This window comes from Sarcophilus harrisii, chromosome 1 (genome assembly GCF_902635505.1).
Source record: "Sarcophilus harrisii chromosome 1, mSarHar1.11, whole genome shotgun sequence".
NCBI lineage: Eukaryota > Metazoa > Chordata > Mammalia > Dasyuromorphia > Dasyuridae > Sarcophilus > Sarcophilus harrisii.
Window position 1 is genome coordinate 270,372,850 of NC_045426.1, and position 25,468 is coordinate 270,398,317.

General features: G+C 33.5%; 1 protein-coding gene across 1 annotated transcript; it reads right to left on the minus strand.

The window, feature by feature from the left end:
• Positions 1-3,245: 3,245 nt before the first annotated feature.
• Positions 3,246-25,250, minus strand: KDELR2 (KDEL endoplasmic reticulum protein retention receptor 2). The gene is made up of 5 exons (XM_031941912.1): positions 24,958-25,250; positions 11,728-11,828; positions 9,142-9,300; positions 6,177-6,429; positions 3,246-5,423 (listed from the first exon to the last, which is right to left on the minus strand). The coding sequence occupies exons 1-5, from the start codon at positions 25,046-25,048 to the stop codon at positions 5,389-5,391; spliced, it is 639 nt and encodes a 212-aa protein (XP_031797772.1). The 5' UTR covers positions 25,049-25,250; the 3' UTR covers positions 3,246-5,388.
• Positions 25,251-25,468: the final 218 nt, after the last annotated feature.

Consider the following 25,468-nt stretch of genomic DNA (forward strand, 5'->3'; position numbering starts at 1 on the left):
TTTTAATTGGAGATTCCAAGAGGAAGAGATGCAGAATTTATATTTGACTTGAAAGATAATAGGAAGGCACTAGAGTTTGGTGACCAGAGATGAGATGACCACGCTACATCTAGGGAAATTACTTCCAAAGCAATGTGGAAAACAGATGAGTGGTGAGAGGCTTGAGAAAGGGAAACGAAAAAAGGTTATTGTGATGATCCATGTGAAAGATGAAAATCCTGAACTAAGATACCAACTGAGTGAATTACATGTGAGAAATGTGAAGATACTTGTGAAGACAGGGACAAAATTTGGCAAGTGAATAGACGTGGAGGTCAGTGAAGAATCAAGAATGACACCAAAGGTGCAAACTTGCATGATTACTGAGAAAAAGACAATGAGTTTTCTTTTAGATATGCTGAGTCTAAGATGTTTTTAGGACATCCATTTGGAAATTTCTAATAGACAGCTGGTGATACTGGATTTAGAACTTAGGAAAAAAAAAAACTAGGGTTAAATACAGAAATCTAGAAGTCATTTACATAGAGATAGTAATTGGATCCATGGGAACTAATGAAATCACCCAAAGAGAATACAGAGAGAAAAGAGGACAGAACTTTCAGATACATCCACAATTAGGAAGTCTGACATGGATGAACAAAGATCGAGACGGAGCAGAAAGATGAACAAGCAAGGGAACTGGGGGTTTTGAGACTTAGGGCAGTAATGACTTTAAAGAGTTTTAACTATGGAAATGGAATAGGTGAAACTTATATGAATATATTTCAAAATTGATAACCAATTCATAATGTCAATATTTAATAATATTAAGTAAAAAGTAGGTTAGGAAGTTAAAAAGAATTTTTAAAAATATCTAGTTACATAGATTAAAATATGATGTTCTGATAAATCTTCCTCAGCTTCTTCTTTGTACACATATCTATATCATTACATATACATATGATTCATCAACAATTAATTGATATTTGTAAACTAGCAGCCATCAAGTCTTTAGAAAAAACAATATAGCATATTCATTAACACATATACTCAAAATGAGGACTTACTTTTTAAAAATAGTATTTGTTAAACCAATAATTAGATTTTGCTTTTGTTATTAAAGTTAACTGTAACAACTTTCAATGTCATAAAAGCCACCATTAGTTAATTCTTTTATAGCCCTCAAAGTATTTCTATGAGACCATTCAACTTCTTAGTACCCCTGGGAGGTACAAATTATTTGTTCTGTTCTGGAATAGGAATATAAGTTTAGAAAGGTTAAGAATTTCTTTGGAATTCCTAGCTTAAAGTGGTTATATTATTATATTTTTAAAAATGATGTTCATATGCTCAAAAAGTTATCAAACTGTGCATACCCTTTGATCCTGCAGTGTTACTACTGGGATTATATCCCAAAGAGATTATAAAGAAGGGAAAGGGACCTGTATGTGCACGAATGTTTGTGGCAGCCCTTTTTGTAGTGGCTAGAAACTGGAAACTGAATGGATGTCCATCAGTTGGAGAATGGCTGAATAAATTGTGGTATATGAAAATTATGGAATATTACTGTTCTGTAAGAAATGACCAACAGGATGATTTCAGAAAGGCCTGGAGAGACTTACACGAACTGATGCTGAGTGAAATGAGCAGGACCAGGAGATCATTATATACTTCAACAACAATACTAGATGATGACCAGTTCTGATGGATCAGGCCATCCTCAGCAACGAGATCAACCAAATCATTTCTAATGGAGCAGTAATGAACTGAACTAGCTATGCCCAGAAAAAGAACTCTGGGAGATGACTAAAAACCATTACATTGAATTCCCAATCCCTATATTTATGCACACATGCATTTTTGATTTCCTTCACAAGCTAATTGTACAATAATTCAGAGTCTGATTCTTTTTGTACAGCAAAATAATGTTTTGGTCATGTATACTTATTGTGTATCTAAGTTATATTTTAATATATTTAATATCTACTGGTCATCCTGCCATCTAGGGGAGGGGGTGGGGGGGGGGGTAAGAGGTGAAAAATTGGAACAAGAGGTTTGGCAATTGTTAATGCTGTAAAGTTACCCATGTATAAATCCTGTAAATAAAAGGCTATTAAATTAAAAAAAAAAAATGATGTTCAAATACACTGCAATTTATTTCACAATTAGTGGGAAATAGGGAACACAAATTCAAACTATAATGCTCATATAAACTGTAATCCCATAGTGACTTGTTCCCAAGTTACTAACCAGCTAGGTATACATATCTATAGGACTGAGTTTCTCTGAGAGTTCCATTATTTCAACCAGTAGAGGGCAGAGGCCCACAAAATAAAGCAATATGCAATTCACACCAATATGCACATTTCACAGTCACTGGTGTACAAAAATCAACAGTTCTGGAAAATAAGTAAACATTATTTTTACACTCACATTTCCTTTGCTCATCCTACAACTGGTCAACTATCCTATAAAACAGATTGAAGGAGATAACCTCTAAGATCCATTCAAGCAACTTCTCAAAGCAATGTTGTTTCCTACAAATACCTGACTACTCCTACTTTATGATCTTTCAGTGTCTCATCACATCACACAAATATGACAGCCTAGGATTACCTGCATGGGTGCATGGCAAATAGAGCCCTTTAGGAAAAAAAAATGGGTGGCAACTTATCACTATAGTTGCAGTTAAGTGATATATGAGGTTCCTAAGCACTGCATCTTTCCTTTCATTTATTTACTTTGGTGCATCCCTTTCTTTTAGGGCATAGATTAAATCTAAATCCCACTTTGTTACTTCTTTTCTCTCCTAATACAATTCTTAATTCCTCAATAATGGGTTCTAATTCTCAAGACCTCTGTATTTAACTACAGAAAACATTCTAGAAACTCTGGAAAAATTGATCAGCACAATTTAATACTTTCTAGTCATTTCCTTTTTTTGTTGTGAAATTTAGTATGCATTAGGGAAGAAGTATTTGGATGGCCTTTATTGACATGTTATTGGAAGAAAGGAAACATTTGTCATACTTTGTATTCACCTTAAGAAGTTACTTGGAGAGATCAAGATTAATTTCTCATAAGTGTGAATGGATAGTAATTACCAGTTTATAATGTGTATAATTACAGCTTCTTAGTTGTATTAGATCACCTAGCTCATAAGATAAAGTATTCTCTAAATCTTAGAAGACTGTATAAATAAAATTATCATCTTTTGTTCATTTATGTATTTAAAAGAAGACAAAAACACTTTAGCAATGAGAGAGTATTACATTACCTGATAAACTTTATTCAGTAGGGCAAGGTAGCTATTTTAACATAGTGCTTAAGAAGATATATCACAGAAGATGCATTAAATTTCCAATGTGAATGAGAATTCTTCCCCAGCTTTCATCCCAACCCAAACACATTTATTTGAAAAATGTTATTCCAATCTTACCTAATTTTATTACAGCCTGGGAACAGTAACTAAAATAGTCATTCCATTATAATAAATCACAAAATGGGAATTTTAATTTTCAAAATAAGTTCATTTACTAACCAAGGTTTCAAATATTTTTATTTTTGGTTATTTCCATTTCTTTTTTGACTTATGATGCAGAAAACAGATGAATTATTTCATAGTGAATATATGATATTCTGTCAAACATATATCATATTCTTTTGCTTCTTTCCTATCCTCTCAGAATCACTCCAAGGAAGATGGAAAAAACAACACAAGAAAGAAAAAAAAAGCTGGAAAGCAGGAAAACGAAGAACTGGCATACAAAAGGGAGAAGAAAAAAAACAATGTGGAGGAGCAAAAAGGTATGAGATTCATAACTAAGCAGCTGTTCTGCTAGTTTAGTGACACTAAAAGAACATTACACAAAGTAAAACCCAATCAGCATATTCCCCTAAATAATTTTAGTGCAGAAGGCAAAACTATGTCCTTCTTGTAGTTAAGTACTGTTAGTATTCAACACTTATAATATTTATGGTGCATCACATAAAAATCTAACATCAATTTTTGTATAAATCAAAATGAAGCAATGCCAAAATACAACAGCAAACCAGAAGGAAACAAATCTAGGATTTTTACAAAATAGAAAAAGCAAGTATAATTATTAAATGGCCTTTAAGAGTTCACACCACGAGAGCTTTTGTTGCAAAAACAAAAACAAAACAAACAAAAAAAAAAACACCTAAATTCATTTAAACAGAATGCTCCAAAAGTTTAATTCATAAACAAAGACAGTTTATTCTGTGTTTCATAAAATGTTTATTTTGGATGGTAACACAGGGTAAGTCATGCAACAGCTCAGTTAAAAAAAAAAGTCATTATATAAAGAATGATAATTGGTGCTGTCAATTTAAAAACACAACTGTAAATCATAACTAATCCCTCAAAAGTGATATCAAATGAATCTGAATATGGATATTACTTGTAAAAATATTCATTTCGGAATACTTACTTTTTTACTCTTTATAAACAGAGAGCATTTAAAATGGGCTGCCTATAGATTACTGCAATCAACAATTAACAGTCCATTCTGTAGAGGTGCAATAATAAAGTTTGGGAGCATTTTATATTCAATATTATTAATACGCTTCTTATCTCAATCCACCAAATGAAGAACAGATATATGTATCACAAACCAAATAATTAAGAACCACTACCAATTTAAATCTAGGAGCTAAATAAGTCTTTTCTCATCAAAGCAGTGTCTTTGTTGTCTCCAATAATAGATTGTTCTCTCCAGTCACAACTTAAGGTTTTCTTTTTTTTTGGTAATGAAAAATACATACCTAGAAATCAATTTATCCTTGTCAACTTTAAATGGTACAGCTGTGATTTCCAAAGGTCATTTTCACATTAGGTGGTATAAGAGATACTGAACATAATGCTTCTCACTTTCCATGTTGGTATCTCAGACTTCAATTAACAAATATAATTCATCTTTTGGCAAAAATAAATATAGTGGAATGCAAGTGGAATTGAAGGAAAAATATATGATCTACCAACTGCCTAGTAGCACAATTTCATTGTAGACACAAAGTTAGCAATTTCAAAGAATTCTTGAAAATAAAAAAGTTTGCACTTATTCCTGGTTGTAAACAACCTCACAAAAACCTCACTTTTGGAACTATTCCAATTGAAACTACACACTGAATTTATTAATACAGCATTAAGTTTCTTTATGTAAAAAAATCTTTGTACATAGTAATAAAAAAAAGATAAGGCAAGATGCATAAAACAGAAATCCGCTGGTTTACTTTCCTCTGTGTTCTTACAGAGCCGCTGATGACTATCTGCAATAAAAAAGTTGAGTTTCTGATTTTCTGTCTCAAGCATCTTATGCCTTTGTTTGTGATAAGAATTCTGTCCAAACATCCTGAAGGACAGATGCTGGCGATGGTCTTTGGCACTTACGCTGGCAAACTGAGCTTCTTTCCCTTGAGTACTGGGAAGAAAGAGAAGAAAAATAATAAGAAAATGTTACAATATTGAGATTATAGGGTTCTCTAATTTCATTTGTCTTCATCCCTAAACATTTGAAAATGTATTACATATTGATTACACTTACATAGCATAAGAAAAATAGTCATATTACAACTAGAGTCAATTAACCAAGCATTTCTGAATATCAGAGTAGAAAATAGGAACTTTACTTGATTATACACTGACTGAATAACAGTCAGAAATGTTTGTTCAAGATACTTTATCTTGATACCCATTCTTTTCTTGTCATGTCTTAACTTTCACAAGGATTAGAATCCTATCTAAAATCTAATTAATATACTCACCAAAAATGTTCTCTCTTTCAAATTAATCCAAAACTAGATTCAAACTAGGTCAACTTTAAGAATTTATAAAACATTCAGAGAGTGAGAATATCTGATAAAGATGTTGAATAGTTATTTGCCTATTCTAGAACCAAACCTTTGACCTCACTGATGTAGGGAACTACTGAGGAAGAAACTATCAATTCAAATCAGCAAGTGCTTTGCATGTTATCATCTCAGAAGTGCCTCAGAGATTGAGAGATAAAGTGATCTGAGAGAGTCACAAAGTTAGTAGATTTCAGAAGTGGGACTTGAATCCAAGTTTTCCCAAGAGGACTCTTCTCTATCCAATGTCATCCATAAATTCAAGCTTATTCCCCCAGATTGCATTTATAAATAGTTGAATATATGAGATGCTCCACAATTCTTACCTTTTGTAACATACAAATAGAAGAAGTCACAGTAGAGAATAGTCTGGACCACACCAGCAACAACAGCTATGAGGTCAAAGAAACCCTCAAAATAGTAGCGCCAAACCCAATTAATTAGATACAAGGCACGGTATAGACCAAGGAAGAAAAGATAATGAGTGGTGATGGTTTCGGCTTCCCCAGTTTTGCTGATCATAAAAAGTTGTGGGAGGATGGCAACTGATTCAAGGTAGATTGAGAAGGTCCACAAGATCTGTAAAGTAAGTTAGTCAACTACAGTTAGTAGACTAATTATCACCACAAAACAGGAAAGGCACCTATGCTTTATAAATTTCTGCTTAAGATGAAGAATTACAGTAGACCAATTCTACTTCTTTGGTTGTGATTCTGGACTAAACCATAGTATCTTCTTACATAAAACACCACCAATTTTCTATACTTAATGGCTCTGTAAGGGGGAGCCAGCCCTTTATATGGGCAATATGAAACAGTAATTGTTTTCCCCCCATTCTTGATCACATACATTACCTCCAAAAACTTCTCTCTCACTACTTTTCTATATAGGTTAGCCTAGATTTTCTTTTTTTCAACTTGAGAACCCAATTTCATTTTAAAAAATCTTTAATATTTACATACAAGTTAAAAAATTTACATACTTCTTTTACATGAACTTTATGTTAAAAAAAAAACCCATGGTACTTCATATAACTTGACAATCACAAAAGTTTTAATACTGTTCTTAAACTATTAACAGAATCAAATTACCTATCAAACAGAAGCATAACAATATAAAACAATCTTATACTTTGAATGGTTAGAAAAAAGTTACTTCTAAGAGACACTCCTTATTGTGAACAATTTACAAACAGTATTAGTATGCAGTATTGTTTACATTAAAGAATGCTGTAAGATGTTGAAGAGAAATCATGGCTTTCAATTCTGAGGTACCACTTCATACCTCTCAGACTGGCTAAGATGACAATAAAAGACAATGAAAAAAGCTGGAGGGGATGTGGGAAAACTGGGACACTAATATATTGTTGGTGGAATTGTGAACTGATCCAATCACTCTGAAGAGCAATTTGGAACTATGCCCAAAGGGCTATCAAAATGTGCATACTCATCGATCCAGCAGTGTTTCTACTAGGCCTATATTCCAAAGTTCATAAAAAAGGGAAAAGAATCCACATGTGCAAAAAGGTTTGTAGCAGCTCTTTTTTGTAGTGGCAAGGAACTGGAAACTGAGTTGGATGCCCATCAGTTGGGGAATGGCTGAATAAGTTACGGAAATAAATGTAATGGAATATTATTCTACAAGAAACTATCAGCAAAATGATTTTGCAGAGGCCTGGGGAGACTTACATGAACTGACACTAAATGAAGTGAGTAGAACCAAAATAACACTGTACACAGCAACAACAAGATTATATGATGATCAATTCTGATGGACTTGGTTTTTTTCAACAATGAGGTGATTCAGGCCAATTCCAATAGATCTGTGACTGAGAGAGTTATCTGCGTCCAGAAAGAGGACTGTGAGGATTGAATGGATAACAATATAGTATTTTTCATTTTTTTGTTGTTGTTTGCTTGCTTGTTTTTTTTTCTCCTTTTTGATCTGACTTTTCTTGTGCAGCATGATAAATGTGGAAATATGTTTAGAAGAACTGCACATGTTTAACCTATATTGGGTTGTTTGTGTCTAGGGATAGGGAATGAAAGAGAAAAATATGGAATGCAAGATTTTCCATAAGTGAACATTGAAAACAATCTTTGCATGTATTTTGAAAAATAAAAAGCTATATATCCCAAAGAAATATTAAAGAAGGGAAAGGGACCTGTATGTGCAAAAATGTTCATGGCAGCCCTTTTCGTAGTGACTAGAATGGATGCCCATAAATTGGAGAATGGCTGAGTAAATTATGATATATGAATGTTATGGAATATTATTGTTCTGTAAAAAATGACCAACAGGATGATTTCAGAAAGGCCTGGAGAGAATTACATGAACTGATGCTAAGTGAAATGAGCAGAACCAGGAGATCATTATACATTTCAACAATCTTCAACAATGAGATGAACCAAATCAGTTCCATTTATTCAATAATGAATAGTACCAGCTACATCCAGTGAAAGAACACTGGGAAATGAGTGTGAACCACAACATAGCATTTGCACTCTTTAAGTTGTTGTTTGCTTGCATTTTTATTTTTCTTCCCAGGTTATTTTTACCTTTCTAAAAACGATTTTTCTTGTGCAAAAAGATAACTGTATAAAAATGTACACATATATTGTATTTAACATACACTTTAACATGTTTAACATGTATGGGACTGCCTGCCATCTAGGGGAGGGGGTGGAGGGAAGGAGGGGAAAAGTTGGAACAGAAGTGTTTGCAAAGATCAATACTGAAAAATTACCCATGCATATGTTTTGCCAATAAAAAGGAAGAAGAAGAAGAAAAAGAAAAAGAAGGAGGAAAAGGAGGAGGAGGAGGAGGAGGAGGAGGAGAAGAAGAAGAAGAATATAAAGCTATTATTAAAAAAAACAAAAAACAAAAAACAGGAAATCATGTCTTTCAAATAGTATCCACAAATACATTGTACCACAATAGGTAACATGTGAATCAAGATAATGAGATTCTGGTTTTGTTCACAACAAACATATATTGGGAAAAAAATTAATTTTTCTTTTAAAATCTTTGCCACAATGGAAAATGGATAAGGGATGAAGAAAATATACATTCTGAAATGAATGATATAAAAATAAAAGGCAATAATTAAAAAAACAACCAAGATTCACTTTATTCTTGAACTTTGGATATAACATTTTTTGTTCAATAACAAATTCCCACAATCACTGGTTTGAGGGAAAAAATATATATCATCTTAAAATCATCCCTTTCCTTAGTCAATATTCCCTCCCTAGACCTCCCCGTAAAGTTCCCAACAATATTTTAACTAACCTCAAGTGGAGAGAAATCATGATTGACTAGAAATGAAAGTCCTCCAACAGGGACAACCAGAAACTCCACTCGGAATGTATCGTGGTTTCCATCATACGTAGCCTTAAACTTCATGTAGATTAAGTACACAGTGGCATATGCACAAGCAATGTAGATAAGCTAATAAACAGAAAGTAAAAAATTAGAATATTATTAATTTATTCTGTAAGTCATCTCCTCCCTTCACAAAATATATGTGTAATAAAAGGAAATGTATTTTTCATTATAATTTGAAACTATAAAATATCAGGAAAAAATTTTAAGTTGAATTTAGTTTAGAAACCAGTTCATTCTTAAATTAGTAGAAAAGTATTTATTGGTTTGCTCTTTTCCAAGCATGGATAATTTAATTTACATGTTAAACTTATCAATCTAAATTAGTACTGATTATGATATATGTTGGTTGGACTCTGGACTTTCAAAAATAATAAATCACCATGCTTTCTTTGTGATGTGAATGTTTATTTGGTAAAGCTAAATCACATATGTGGATAGTGTGAAAAACTACAGGTGTTCTTAAAGGTATAATATATGTATATTATATAGTTGACCATTTTCCTGAAAATTATACTGTTTGCTTATTCTCATATATGTGCCTTTCCTGAAAAGACCAGCAAGATATTGTTTATGCTGAATATTTGAAAGATTTGTGATTTTATTTGTATAAGTGCTTTCTCTAGAGGGGAAATTGTACTTTCTCTATGATTTAGCAGATGATCTTTCAAGAATTGCTGTGATGATGATGAATTTTTCTGAATTTACCTGATGGGCATTTAGTTTATCAATGGACTTTTACTCAATCTTTTTTTTTTTTTTCCTAGTTTGGTAATAACCTATTAGATCTTAGCTTTGTGAATAGCCTTTGAGAACCTAGCATTACCTCCATGTTAATAAATAAGGCCGCATTTATGAAATTCTGTGGGCATAATTTTTAACATTCATAAATATTAAGAACAAATTATAATTGGTCTCATGTACAAATAAAATATACTCAAATTGGTTAAGCCAGGCAAAAATTCAACAATTCTGTGATTTTAAACTTGGGACACCCTAGGCAGGGCAGAATGAACAATCAATACTATTCTACTATTCAGGAAGTAGGGGTATGGTAGAAAAAGTACTGGACTTGGGAGTCAAGAGAAACCTGGGTTTGAATCCTACCTCCAACTTTTATTTTTATTGATTGTATGATCATGAGCAAGTCACTTTAATGCCTCTTCTATAAGATGGGGATAATAATATGTTTAATTCTTCTTTCACAAGATTGTATAAATCAAAAAAAGCAATTATGAAAAGGCCTGTATAAACCTTGATATGCAATATAAATGTCAGCCATTGTTAAATATCTTTTTTTTTTCTAATGGTAATTAAAATGGAATCATACTATCTATGAAACAATGAAAATACATCTTACATCCAACAACAAATGGCTGATTGGAAGAAAGGCTAATGGTGATGTTATTTGGATGAAAATATAAACCATTAGCAGAAGATTGTGAATTCTGATATCTGGTGGGATCTGTGCATTCTTTTTCTACTGAGTGATAGCAATTCCAAATAACTGAACATGGGAATATTAAACTCTTTAGTCATAAAGAACTGTCCTTGGTTATCTGGAGTTTCTAATGTAAGTTTATCAGTAAAGTTTATTAGTAAATAGTGAAAATAAAACCATATTTTACTTGATGCACCATTATCTACAAAGTTTTAATTTTATTCTTTTGAATTCCTTGTATACGAGAATAAGACTCTTATTTCCTTCTATCAAGCAGAATTCTAATTGAAAGTAGTACTTTTGGAACAAAAATAATCTTATCCATAAACATTTAAATTTGGAAAAAATCTGTACTTAGACCAATAAAGTTTTTTTTAAAGGCTAGAAGTCCCTGATAATTTTACATATAGCTCAAACCTTGTGATGCTAAAGTTAGTCAGTCACCCTTTGGGAACAATAACAAAAAAAAAAAATAGGATGAAATGAGAAAAGCTCATTCAAGACTCATAGGATCTACTTATTCAGCAAAGAAAATTTCAACTGAAGAAGGAGGAAGAAATTGGAATAGAGTCTGCACATATTTAACACAGTTTGAAAGTGCAAATAAATTCTGATTTCAATTCTTTGTTATTTATTCTTCCTGGGTTCCTTACTCAAACTAATTTCCCTCTCTGAATTAACAATACAAAGTTTAATAGTTGCTTTTCTTACATAGAGGGCAACTAGAAACTTAAAAAGTTTATAATTTTTTGAGAACCTGCAATGAAAGTTCAATGTATTTTAACTACTACCTATTTTCTCTAAAATAGAAATCAAATATCCATATAAATTTTATCAATTTCTAGTTATACTTTGTCCAAGTCATGAAAGCATATCTAAGAAATGGCCTTATGCTTGCAGCTCTTTATTAATCACACCGGTAAATAATAGCATACATGTAAAATATTTTACAATTTATAAAAGCATTTTCTGCACAATACCCCATTAGAGTTAAACAAAAATACAAAAGAGAATTATGGTAGCAACAAGCATTGCTAACTGGCATATTATACCTTCATAGATGTATTATACAGTGAAATAAATGAAGTGAAGAGATCCAGGTAACGAGTAGTGAAGACCAGTGCAAACAGAAGCTGGCTCTTCCCAGAAATACCTAAAGAAGCAAAAGGAAGTATTATTATAAGAAAATAATAAACTTTAAAATATCTCCAAGTGAATCTGTGAATTGGGTTCACATAAGAATAGAAAAAAGGGAAAAAAAACCTAAATAAGTGATATTCCAGGAATAAAAAGTATATAAAATATGACTTTATAAAAAAAAAACCCAACATACTAGAACACATAAATATGTATATATAGGAGGAAAGAGAAGGGAATAAGCATTTATATAGAACCTTCTCTGACAAGCACTGTGCTGATAACTAATTACCTCACAACAATACTGTGAGATAGTTGCTATTATTATCACCTTTTAGAGTTGAGGAAATTGAAACAAACAGTAAAGTGATTTGCTCAGGATCACACAGTATCTGTGTGAGGCTGATTTGAACTCAGGTCTCCCTGACTACAGGCTTAGTGCTCTATCCATGGTAATCACTTAGCTTGGCTTTGATATAATAATCTCCAAATGAGAATACTGTTTTTTCTTTTATTTTTCTTTCTTTTTTTTTTTTTTGCTGAGGCAATTGGGGTTAAGTGACTTGCCCTGGGTCACACAGCTAGGAAATGTTAAGTGTCCGAGGCCAGATCTGAATTCAGGCCCTCCTAACTTCTGTTTTTTCAAAGTCAAAAAGGAAGTGACAGACTTATTTCAAATGATGTTTTCATTGTTAAGAATATTTTTTGGATATTCTCTTCATAATGCCAGCAAATATTGCTCCTTTAAAGCTAGATTTTACTTTCAGAAACAAGAACTCATTTGGACTCAAGTATGGTAAATGATGCAGACAAGAAAAGAATAAAAAATGAAATGTGCTTATAAAATAAAGTAAGTTTTATTCTATGGCTTACAAATTAGTTTTTAAGACACACAGTATATACAGATAAACTAAAAGTGACAGCATTGTAATAAGCAAATAGTTTCCCAAGAGAATCACTTTGAAATAAGGAAAACACTCATTTGGATTTGTAAGTTCTAGGATGTTTGTTCTCTAACTCTAGTGATTATGTTATAGTTCTTTGGAGTTACAAAAACTATCAGACAGCCAGGTATGCCAACATTATATAGTTGGTAGAAAACAAGCTTCAGAATTGGGAACCTTCTGGCTGTGTGATCCTAAAGGACCAATCATTTAATCTCCTAGGAAGCTTTCTAAGACTGTAAGTTGCAAAGCAGTTGCACAGCTGCTTTGGTAGAGACAAGAGCTGCTCACTAGAAGTTCCCTACAGCAATGAAATGTGAGGTCAAATAAAAGGGGGGGGGGGGGGGGAGGAACACAATTATCCAGAATTGAAAGGTAGTAGTTGTGCTAATTACCTAATCTATTTGCTATCCAACAAGGTTCATGATATGAAAATAGTACATACTGTATATTAGTAGTAACACCAGAGACAGCATGGTAGAAAGGAAAAAATGCTGGATCTGATGTCAGGAAATCCAAGAATAAATGCCATCTCAAACTATTTCCTTTTGCAAAGTGGAGATGATGTTTTTACTATCTAGCAAAGAGAACTGTTGTAAGAAAAGACATTTATATATCTTGAGTGCTATGTAAATGTGAGTTATTAGCAATTCAAACACTGTGATCTTTAGATACACATTTGACATTTATGTAACCAAAAAAAAAATTACCCATAGGATTTTAAGTGCAATTACTGTAGAGTAGTATTATAAAAAGCACAATACTAGCGTTATGTCATTCACAAGGATCATCTCTATTGGAGAATCACAACTAATAGGAAACTTAGAAATCAAGTTGAACTCTATTTTATAAAAAAACTAAAACCCAAAGAAGTCTGACTTGTAGAAGTCAATGACATATTTGTTTTTTCTTTCTATGATATCATACTGTCTCTTTTCCCCAAATTCCAGAAGGTAATAATGAGAAAAATCACTGCTCAATCTCTAGTATAGTGGAAAATGTTTATTTTATTGGTGAGAAAAAGAGATGTTTCACATAAACTCAGGCTGTCACTTTCTTTCCTCCTAGCAAAGTAACTGAGATACTATTAACTGAATACATCAATTGATGAACAAAATATGGATAACAAAAGCCTTAGGAGCCAGAAAATATTGACTTCATCATGTTATCAACATATGAAACTCTACCATACATACAATAACATCATTGTTTTAGCTTTTTCTATATAAGAAAATATCCCAAATCAGTCACAACTAAGTTTATTTTCTACATATTTGCTCCCTTTCCTCCTTTATCAAATATCTAATTTGGGTTTATATACTCCTATCACATTTATACCTATTTTCACAGGACAGTATTTATGTAGTCTTAGCAAAAGACACAGTTTAATAAATATTTTGAATACCACTTCCTAGTTATAAAGCCATTTTATATAGTCCTTTTTTTGGGGGGGGAGTTAAAAATTCATTTATTTTCTTCCTTGGTAGAAGAAATAATTACAATGTTTAAGAGAAGATAAAAGGTAACTAAATTGTTACTTCAGAGTCATGGGAAGACAACAGGACAGAGCTAAAATTATCCTATCCCTCAAAACATCAAACCATTGCTGTACCTCAAGCCTAGAAGTGAAACCTATCCACTAAATTTTCTCATCTGTTGAAAATTCCTACTTCCTTTCCAAGGTCAATTTGTAAGTATTCCTTGCCATCTCTCCCAAGATAATTTTCCCATCTTCCAATTTCTCACTCATTAAGCATTTTTTAAACTCACTTAAAAGGCTTAATAGTAGGCACTGGGACACCAAGACAAATTGAAACAGCCCTTACCCTCAGAAAGCTTTCATTCTACTGGTAGAAACAACAAGTACCTAGAAAATTAACTATAGAATAATTTGAGGGGAAACATAGAACTATAACATGAAGGGCAGTCTCAACAATAGAATCAAGGGCAAAGAATAAAATGAAAGCATTTAAAAGCAGAAGAGAAATGTAACACTTCACTCATTTACTTTACAAAATTCAATGTTTTATTAGAAATTCAAATATTAGTAACTAGTTACTTAATTACTTATATCTAAATTTTATAATTTAAAATTGCATAAAATAGCAAAACATTTTTCAATTTTTCCTTCAGTTCTGTTTATGATACTTTTTTTCATGCATTCACATTCATTTCCCGCATATTATCAGTGGGTATGCCATTCTTCTACTTTGACTCTGTTCATTTTGCATTATTTTATAAAATTCTCTTCAAATTTTGTTGTATTCATGCAACAATTTGTTGCATTTATGAGCTCTTCAGAGAGTGCCCGATGCTAAGTCCACACCTCTCCCTATTCATGATTAGGTCAGATCATTATTATGACTATTACCATTATTACTGTTACTACTTCTTTCTCCTATATTCTAAAACTTCATTCTGATTTCTCATTAATTCTTTGACTCAGAAATTAAGGTAGATCACTTTCACTTTGTTACACTTTACAGAGGATGAATAGGATAAATAAATTCAACAATTGTTTCTTCATACTTTTCCCAACTTAATTTTCTTACAGGATTCTAATACATCAATGGTTATACTGAAGGATATTTAAATTTATTTTAGTTTTAGTGGCAATATATGATACAACTATGAAAATCTTTGAATAGTTAGTTTGTGATAATTCAGAGAATAATCCTAATAAAGAAATTAGTGAGTCAAAAGGAATTATTTTTGCAAGGTATTAGTTTTGTAACCTCTAATATGCTATCAGATTGCACTACAGAAAGATTCTAGTTAGAGTTTCTAATTAATTATATCATTAAAAACAAGAAATATAGGATCCTACTCAACAATTTTAAAAAATATACTTAAGTTCTCTATTATGTCCACTTAATGAATAAAAAAGAAAAAAAGCAATGGAACGAGATGAAAATCCTAGGAGGCATCGTTCCAACAAAGTTGCTAATAATTCCTCTTTGAGAGGATGGTAGGAATCTCTAATTTATAAAGGAAGAGGTTTTCCAGGATTTGCTATAAAAATACTTTCTTTCCTCTGGAGTTTTTGAAGCATATATATTCTTGAAAACCTCTTTTTAGTCTTCAAATGAGGAACTGGATTAGGGAAAGATGCCCAACATAACTTTCTAGGAAAAAAATTCAAAATATTTCATACTCTAATAGCCCCATTTATAACTGTCTTATATTTTGTGGTTTTGCAACTATCAACAGATACAGTATTACTTCTGGATATCAGGTATTTGGAGAGTTACATCTGGGTATGCTAATCTGAAATTCTCTACCCTCAACCCTATTTATTCTCTGTGAAGAGTAACTTAAGTGAAATTAGTTTGCATTAATTTATGAGTCAAAGATTTAATGAGAAGTCAGAACGGAGCTTTTAGAATATAGGAGAAGGAAGAAGTAGCAATAGTAATGGTGGTAGTAGTAATGATCTGTCCTAATCATGAATGGGAAGAGGTGTGGACTTTGCATCAGATATTCTCCAAAGAGCACATAAAACTACTGAAAATTTCCAGTAGTTTTATATACAGTATCATATCATTATTTTTTTTTTTTTAAAGAACTTTGTTTGGATTTCTTCATCTGCCCAAAATGCCCAGCTCACCAGCTGATGGCTAATAGTAGGTTTTTCATCTCACCCTCCCACACCCCCCCAAAAAAAGGTACATTAGCAGTCATGACAACTATAGGACATAGCTGAGATTCTCTGGAGGGAAATCAGGAAAGAAAACCTCTCTAGGTAAGAAATATGGCAGGTTAGAGTGATTCCTAAAAAAAAAAAGTTAAAACATTGTTTTTCTGTCAATGAGACATGCCAAAGACATCAGCAAACAGCTATTATTTCATGCAAATCACAATTTAGTAGCAATAATTAAACTAAATTTACTCCCTAAAGTATTTATATGAATTTTAAATTAATTAATTTTCCATGTTAAAGTGCAATTGCCTTGTCAAATCCAAATCAATTTAAAATTTAAAATACCAATGTTCTTTTGTGGGGTTAAATAAAATTTAACAAAAATTTTGCATTATAAATTTTGTATTAAAAATAAGAGCATAAAAAATTTGGTTATGTTGTACATTAAATTTGTTCCCAATATTTTTGGTGAAACATAAGATTATCATTTTCTTTAGAACATAAATAACATTCTTTATGTACTACAAGGACAATTAGTTCTGCAACAATACTAATTAAAACTCTAAATGCACATTATATACTAAATACAGAAAATGTTTACATTATTTATGAACCTATGGTAGGTATTTGTACCTGGTGAAAACAATGATTCATTCAGCCTTGTGTGCAGTTAGTCAACAAGTATCTGTTGATTGTGATGCAAACACCTAGAGAAATCATTACTTCAAAGAAGAGAGAAAAGGTATCAAAGCCAGAATACTGAGTAAAAAGGAGGTCTGGAATTGCCTAGAACTTAACATGTAAGGGATAGTGGTGGTGGCAGCATATACGTGGAATGAATAGTACCCTAAAATAAATTTTTAAAAAATAAATGCCTATATTTTAATACCCTTCACTCCTCAACATGTAAATTCAATTAAATATGTTGCATGGGAAAAGCTCAAAGCTTCTGATGACAATAGACAAAGGTGGGCACGATTTCTAAACTAACCTAGGGTAGAAGATTATTTTGCAATACTAAAAAAAAAGTGATGCAAAAATCTTCAAACCTCTGTAGTAATCAAAATATAAAGTACATTTTATTTGTTTTTAATACGAAAACCAACATATTAAAAATACAATGTGCTTTGGGGCATAGCGGATAAAGGCCCTGGAGTCAAGAAGACCGGAGTTCAAATCTGTCCTCAGACATTTAACACTTACTATTCCTGTGAGCCTGGGCAAGTCACTTAATCCCAAATGTCCCCTTCCCCCCAATGCAATGTGCCTCATTCTCAGATCTGAAGTATAAGAACTCTCCTTTATATCAAATGCCACTACAGATCCTTTCTTCAATTAACTTAGCAATAATTATAGATATCTGATTTCAAAAACTGAAATTTACAAAGGAAGAACCCACATTTATGGGATGGAAGATATAACAGAAGGATCAAAAAATATGAGACTATATTTTTCTTCTAAATTAAAATAAGTTATCTTCTTTCAAAAGCAGACATTTTATTTAAGATCATCTTATATGGGAATGAATTTAGTATTTGCAGACCAAACTACCCTAGTTGCTAAAGCTTCTAATCAATCTGTTTCCCCAAATACTATACAAACTACAAGCTATTGCAAAGTCCTTTATCAATGTTGAAAATGCTAATTATGAGCAAAATATCCAGGATTATAAAAAGTTATAGAGTACATGATAAAACCTTGTGTCGCACACTGCTTCTATGTTTCTAACAGTAGTAATTTCCATCAGTAGTAGTAAACTCAAATAGAAACAGATCCTTGTTGACAGCTGCATATTGATCTAGAAGACCATCCATTAACACTGATGCTGTATTGTATTTTTATTTATTGCTCAATTATATTTTATTCTGGTTCAGATTGGACCTGGGAATTGACCTTCTAAGTTTACATAAGGGCAGTTCAAGCTCCACAGCTACATTTTTTTTTTAAACATATATGACAATATTGGAAATATTGTTCAACAACGTGATAAAATATAAAGTGGAAAATATATTATTTCAGGACCAAGAAATAAAGAAACCAAAGGCTTATGGACTACCCAGAAACCTCATTCTCATACAATATGAATACCATGCTCAAGAAAGCAGAAAGTACTGAATTGGGCAAGTACTGATCATTGCTATCATTTAAAAAGTGAATCTGATTATAACGTAATAGAAATAACTTAAAAGACAATTCTGTGCTGTGAACGCAACCTATTTGTGTAGTCTCAAGATCTCAGAGAGTGATGCAATCTACAAGAATGGAAAAGATAATCAACTAATGGCATCTATACCCCCAAAATGGGAGACTGGGAAGCTATCAGTAATTATCTACTAATATACACCTATTTTCTCATTTTATAAAAGCTTAAAGTCCAAACATGCATAAAGGATGTGCCTCTATGAATCCAATTTGATTGAAATATGCATAGAGGCAGGTGGCATAGTAGATAGAAAACTAAACTTATGAGCCAGGAAGATCTAACATACTTGTTATACTAATTATGTGATTCTAGGAGTTACTCAACCTCTTTTTTTCATCAGCAAAATGGGGAAATTAAGAGCATCTATTTCATTGTTTTTTGTGAGGATCACAGGAGATACATGTAAAGCAATTTGTGAATCTTAAAAAATGAAAAATAGTGCTATTATTTATCTACTAATTTAAGCGTCTACTATATTCTATATGCTGAACAAGGATCTGACAATACAAAGGAAAAAAACAACAACATAGAACCTGCTCTCCCTACAGTACTTATAATGGGGACTTATAATAATAATAATAATAATAAAGTAATTATAATGTTCAAGTTAGGACACAGCATGCATACAAGTATACTGCAAGGTAGAATATGATAAGGGGAAAAGGGGGATACAAAGTTCTCTAAAAAAATTTGCAAAAACCCTAAATCACTAAGAGAAATGCATATTAAAATATCTCTGAAGTTTCACTTCATACCCATCAAAGATGACAAAAAAACATAAATAGTTAATCTTGAAGGGCTGTGAGAAGACTGCTGTGAATTAAAAAATAAAAAGGCAGAACCAGAATAATAATATACACCAGGATAATAGTATAAATAAGCAACATAAGTTAAAAAGTTTGTGCTCTTCCTACTACACCACATATTCTTCAAATCTAAAGAAAGCGTCAGAATGCTACCTAAAAGCATCTAGAAATCAAACTAAATTTTAACCAGAGAAATTTCATGTTTGGTTATGAATTTCCCCCAAACATAGGTCAGAAAAATACCTCCATCTATGCTCATCTAAATTGTTTTTTATGATGTGAATTTTTTACACTGAGAATCCTTAGGTGAGCAAAACATTTGACAAAGGCTTTCAAGCTAATCTAGTGAAAACACAGAGAGATGTGTATTGGACAAAGGACAAAAAAACACGGGTAGACTTGGAACTGGTTAAATGGCTGCACCCAAAGAGTGGTCATTCATTAAGGGCTTCGTGTCAACCTGCAAGATCCAGTAGAACACCAGAGAAATCTATATTTGCCCTATGCAGTTTAACATTTTAATGAATCACTTAAAGACATTGATCGCATATTCATCTAATTTAGAGAGAACACCAAATTAGAAGGGATTAGCACACATTGGATCTCAGGAGCTAAAAAAGATCTTGATAAATCTAATAAAATGATAGGGACAAATATAAAGTCCCACATTTGAGATCCAAAAAAAGCAAGTTCATCAATACACGATGAAATAAGTACGGTCAGATACCAGTTTAATAGAGTGGCATGGATAGAGAGCCAATCATTTAAATTCATTTAAGTTCAAGTGCCACTTTGTGCTTTATAATCCTGGCCAAGTCACTTGACTTTTCAGTGCTGTAGGGCCCAGCTTCTTCAATTGTGGTTTGAGATCCCATAAAGGACATCATAACCAAATGTAAAACTGATTTATTGTCAGTAAATATTTGATTTGCATAACTATTATATGTACCTACTTAACTGGGATCACATAAAAATTTCTTGGGTGAAAAAGGGGTCACAAGTGAAAAAAGTTTAGGAAAGTGCTGCTCTAGGGCATGAGATGTCAAACTTGAGGTCTGGAACCAGATTAAAATGTAACTGTAAAGTATTTAACAAAAATAAGGATAAAATACAACATTGATAATGTTAACTTGTGTGTATGTGTGGTTATTTAAAAAATCAATCTGAAACTTCCAGGGATCCTTTATTATAAAATTGCTAAGAAAGTATCAACCAATATTATTAAGGGAATTTCTTCAAGGGGGGGAAGGAAGTGGCCCTTTGATAATGAAATCTTAAGTCCAGGCCCCAGGTCAATCTAGATGTCTTGACAGACTTCATGTTCAATATAAGCTAAGAAAACAAATACAATCCTTAGGTTGTATTAAGAGAATAAGTGTCTATAAGACTAGGAAGGTGGTGGTCCTACTTGTTCATTCAGATCATATCTGGAATACAGACTTCAATTTTGAGCACCACATTAGGTTATTGATAAAAGTCTTGGAGAGGGCAGCAAGAATGGTTAAAGTCTTTAAGTTCATGTCACATGAAGATCTGCTGAATGAATTGGGAATTTTTAGCTTAAAAAGAAACAGCCAATAAGGGGGAATGCTAGTTTGTTTTCAAGTGTTTAAGGAATGTTATAGGATGCAAAGAATAGACTCCTGTTTGGCTAGAAGAAAAAAGCAGAAGGTATAAACAGTTTTAGATTTTGGTTATGGGAAAAAATGCTTAATGATTAGTTATCCAAAAAATAAATATGCCATCTTGGAAGCCAACGTCAAGTAACAATAGGCATCTTCAAACAAAATCTAGATAATTACTTGTATGTGTTGTACAGACTTTTCTGGTTTAGGTATAAATTGTTCTAGATGGTTTATGAGGTTCCATCCAATTAATACTTTGTGGAATAATGGAATCCACAGTCTGTGGAATCACAAGCAGATTTTTAATATTGTAGACCTCAACTCATAAAAGCTCAGCTATCTTATAAAAAATAAAGAATGTCTTAATAATCTGTCACTAAATGAACACAGATTGATAAAACAGGTTATCAAATAAAGATATTTCATCCATTTTATTGACCTGTAAATTTATTATGAGACTTTCAACACATCATTAAGTTTAAATTCAACATTTTGTGATACTAAAAGTTTATAACAATGATGAATTTTTGTTCCTATTTTTAATACACCAATAATAGGCACAAACAAGAAAAAGCTGAGCAAAAAGAAAATCTTTCAAACAACCTGGTTTTGATTAGACAGTCCAAAAAATAGCAGCAATTGGATTGTTTATGCAAGAAAAACACAAAGGTTTTCTTTATTTTTAACACTTGTAAAAGCAGTATTTTTTCTCACACTATTTGTGAAAAATAGTGATTTTGAAGTAATTTAAATAGCTTACCAAGGATGAACACTGAATAGATGCCAGAATTCCAACATTAGTCTAGATATCATTACTTTCAAAAGAACCAAAACATGTAATTGTCTCCTCTGACTCATCTGAGAAATATACTATGTAAAATGCTTACTTTTAAAAGAGAACCTAAACAATTTTTAAACTTTTATATTAGGATAACAAAGAATAGCAATTCAACTTTTTGTCCACATAGGAAACCATGTAACATAATTTGATATTTTTTAAATCAACCAAGAAACTCACATTAAAGAATTAAAATGATCAGAAGATCATCGAATACATTTCAAGTGTGAGAATCCATATTGTATAGTCTTCCAAAAAAGATTTATGATAGAAATGGTTTAGTTCTGCACTAACACTATGTTATTTACTTGCAAAAATATCAAAAAACACATAATACATTAATGTAATCTTTTCCCTTCTGATTTAGCAACTGCTAAGCTATGACATTTTCCTAAATTCTCCCAACCTATTACATGAAAACAACGAACTCTGGGAGACGGGGGTAAAAACTCTGAATTTTCTAAACTAATCCAAGTTTCTTTTAAAGAACTATAAAGTTTCCTAATCCCTAAATTTTTCCAAACCTAAATCTTCTATTTACTATCTTTTAATCTAATATGAACATTTACAAATTACATAAATAGGCCCCTCCTTACTTACTTTGAAGGCCTTTCTGTATTTTGGGAGGAAAATCTAAAGTATGTAATAGTAAATCACAAGTCATTTTTTTTTTTTCCACATGAAATAGAAGGCTAAATATACACTTGATGGAGTCAACAAAAAAAATGAATCAAGAATCTTTTTTAAAGGCCTAATGCTTATGCTAACATTTTATGATTCATAAGGGGTTATTATACCAATGTATTATTATAAATATAAAGAGAAAAGCAGGAATGAGTCATTTATAGGTAACCAAATATTCTGGATTGCTTAAACTATGAAAACTTTTTTATTTTAATTATACTGGATAAAAATTTTTCCAAAAGTATTACAGACTTGCAGGATTTTCAGAATATACCTAATATAGACATCATTTCTCGGTAACTCAAGGTTTGCAAGTGTGTACTTCTATTCTGCTGCATTAAAATATCTCCTAATTACTAAGGTGTCTAAGTCTGTCTTTCTTTAAATTAAAAGTCCCTCCAACTACTAAAATTTTTCTTAGTTGTGTTTTCTGTCTTTCTCTTGACAGTTGTTAATTATCACTGTCCTCCACGAGCATGACTAGAGTGGCTCTTTTGCCATTTTTAAACCACTGTTTCTTTTCTTCTGTGAGGCTGGAAACTAGATGAATCTTATTAAAATTATCTATAAGTGTAAGTGGTTTTTATATGGTAGCTGAAAAAGCTCTCCTATGAGTAACATGGATAAATTTTATTCATGGACTTTGTAAAATCTATTTTGGTTAGCCACATATTCCCCTCCTCCCTATTTCCTGATGAAGTTACTCATAGCAGAATTTCAAATAAATGAATTATTAGTATATTTGGGGAATAAGGAGAAAATGAGGTAAAGATGAATTAAAAAGACAACACTGTGGTCCTGAGGATCATGTTGAAGTCCACTTTTCATTGTCTCATCGACAATACTGAGAGTATATCACTTTCTGGAAAAAAAAATGTACAGCATTTGTCAAAAGTTCAATGACTCTTGATAATTATATGTTATAAAAATTATTCTTATTTTTTTTAAATACAAAGAGTCCTTCAGTTTCTAGGGCTGACTTCAAATTACCTCTCACCTCGATTGGTATGGCAAGGAATAAGTCTTTCAAATAATGTCTTCACAAAATTTATCAAGTTTAAGGGATGGGTCTAGATATTTAGTGATTTAGCAAAGTGAAAACGACACAATAGAGCACTATGTTCTATGGATTAAATATAAAAATCTAACTCTAGTAAAGTTAGTTCTTAAATGAGGGTGTATATAAAATCCAGTTTAATCCATAAAGCATAAACAGCATAGCAAATTTACACAAGGTCTGTTTGTTGACTCCTACCCATATAAACTGAGTATTTTTGCACATGACTCTCAAGCTTCCTTCACAGAAGTTCTTAAACTGAGTTTATTAGTTTTTATCTCAACCCAAAAGGTACGTACTAAGTCCTTGAAACCAGCAGGGACTCCGATATCATGACCTCTTCCAGCAGCATCCAGTGATTGCTACTGAATCCACCACACCTTCAAATAGCTGCCACGTCAGATGGGGCCAGGAAATGTAATCGAGTGCCCATCCTTCCAACGGATTCATTGATTCACAATTTTGAACCCAGAGACTTAAAACTTCTCTAACTCCGAATCCTCCCAAATGAAAATCACTCTCCGTTCACTTGCACGATAGAAAGACGTGAAAATTTATGGGGAGAAAAGCCACGGATGCTTAATTTCCGAAGTTTCAACTGTTCAAACAGGCAAAGGCCTGCGAAGTGCAGAATCAGCTAGATTTGTAACTTCACTCCCCAAACTCTGAGCACAGCATCTGAGGTTAATTGAGCGCCTCGATATCTATCTACACATTCTGCAAAAAGTTTAGCCACTGTAAAGGGTGCAGAAGTTACTTTCTCTCGGTAATTTTCCTAAGCTGAACTTTCCTCACTCCCTCCGCCCCCGCCCCATCACCTGGTACTCGGCTCGGGAAGCTACATGCATCAGGCTAAGAGGCGGGGGAAGAACTACAGACCCGAACTTTCTTTCCCTGCTAGGTGCACCGATTAGTGCACAGCCTTGGCTTCTGTGCGGCAGAGACTTCCCTGAAAGTAACCCGAGCCCTTCACCCAGGCGATGCAGGAAACCTGGCCCTTCCCCACCCAGGCAGCCAAGCGGCCCAAAGCCGAGGGGAGGAGAGGGGGACAACCCCGCGGGCTGCACAGGAGGAGACTGCTGGGGGAGCCAGGATGCCGGGGCCGCGCACAGGGCGACGCGGGGCTACGTCTTCCCCGTGGCTTCGGGAAGGGGCAAGGAGCAAGAGAAGTCCTTTGGGAGGGAGGAGGTGAGACAGCCCGGGAAGCCCGGTCCGAGGGGGGCGGAAAAGTGCAAGCAAGACCCGGGGTCCAAAGCAACGAGGAACCGCTAACCGAATCGGCCGCGGCCGCCCACCCCGCCCCCGGAGCATCAGGAGGCCGCTGCCGGCCCCCCGGGGCCTCCCTCACCGGCGCAGGAGCGGGTCTTCCAGATCTTCAGCAGCAGGATGATGATGGCCGCCAGGTGGGACAGGTCCCCGGTCAGCCGGAAGATGTTCATGGCGGCGGCGGCAGGAGCGAGCAAAGCCGGGGGCGGGCTGAGAGGGAGCGCGGTGGCGACTGGAGGGACTGGGAAAGGAGGCGGAGGCGGCGGCGGTTTAGCTGCTGCCCCTAAAGAAAGCGGCGAAAATGGCGAGATGAAGGAGCGACGTGGCCCGGGGACGTGGCCGAACAGCCAGCGCCGCGCCCAGGGTAGTCTGGGAAAGGAGAAGAGGCCCCCGCCCCTGTCTCCTGAGACCACGCCCCCTAGCATCCCAAAGTCACGCCTCTTAAAGGGAAATCTCCCTCTGAGAGGGCGCTTGCGCAGGAAGCGTGTCCGGGAGCTGTTGCATCTTCTTTCTCCTTTGAGTGGCTCTCAGACCGCCCGCACCCTTAGGGAGCTCGTGAGCTCCTTGCGTTGGCATCCTTTAGGTTTATGGCA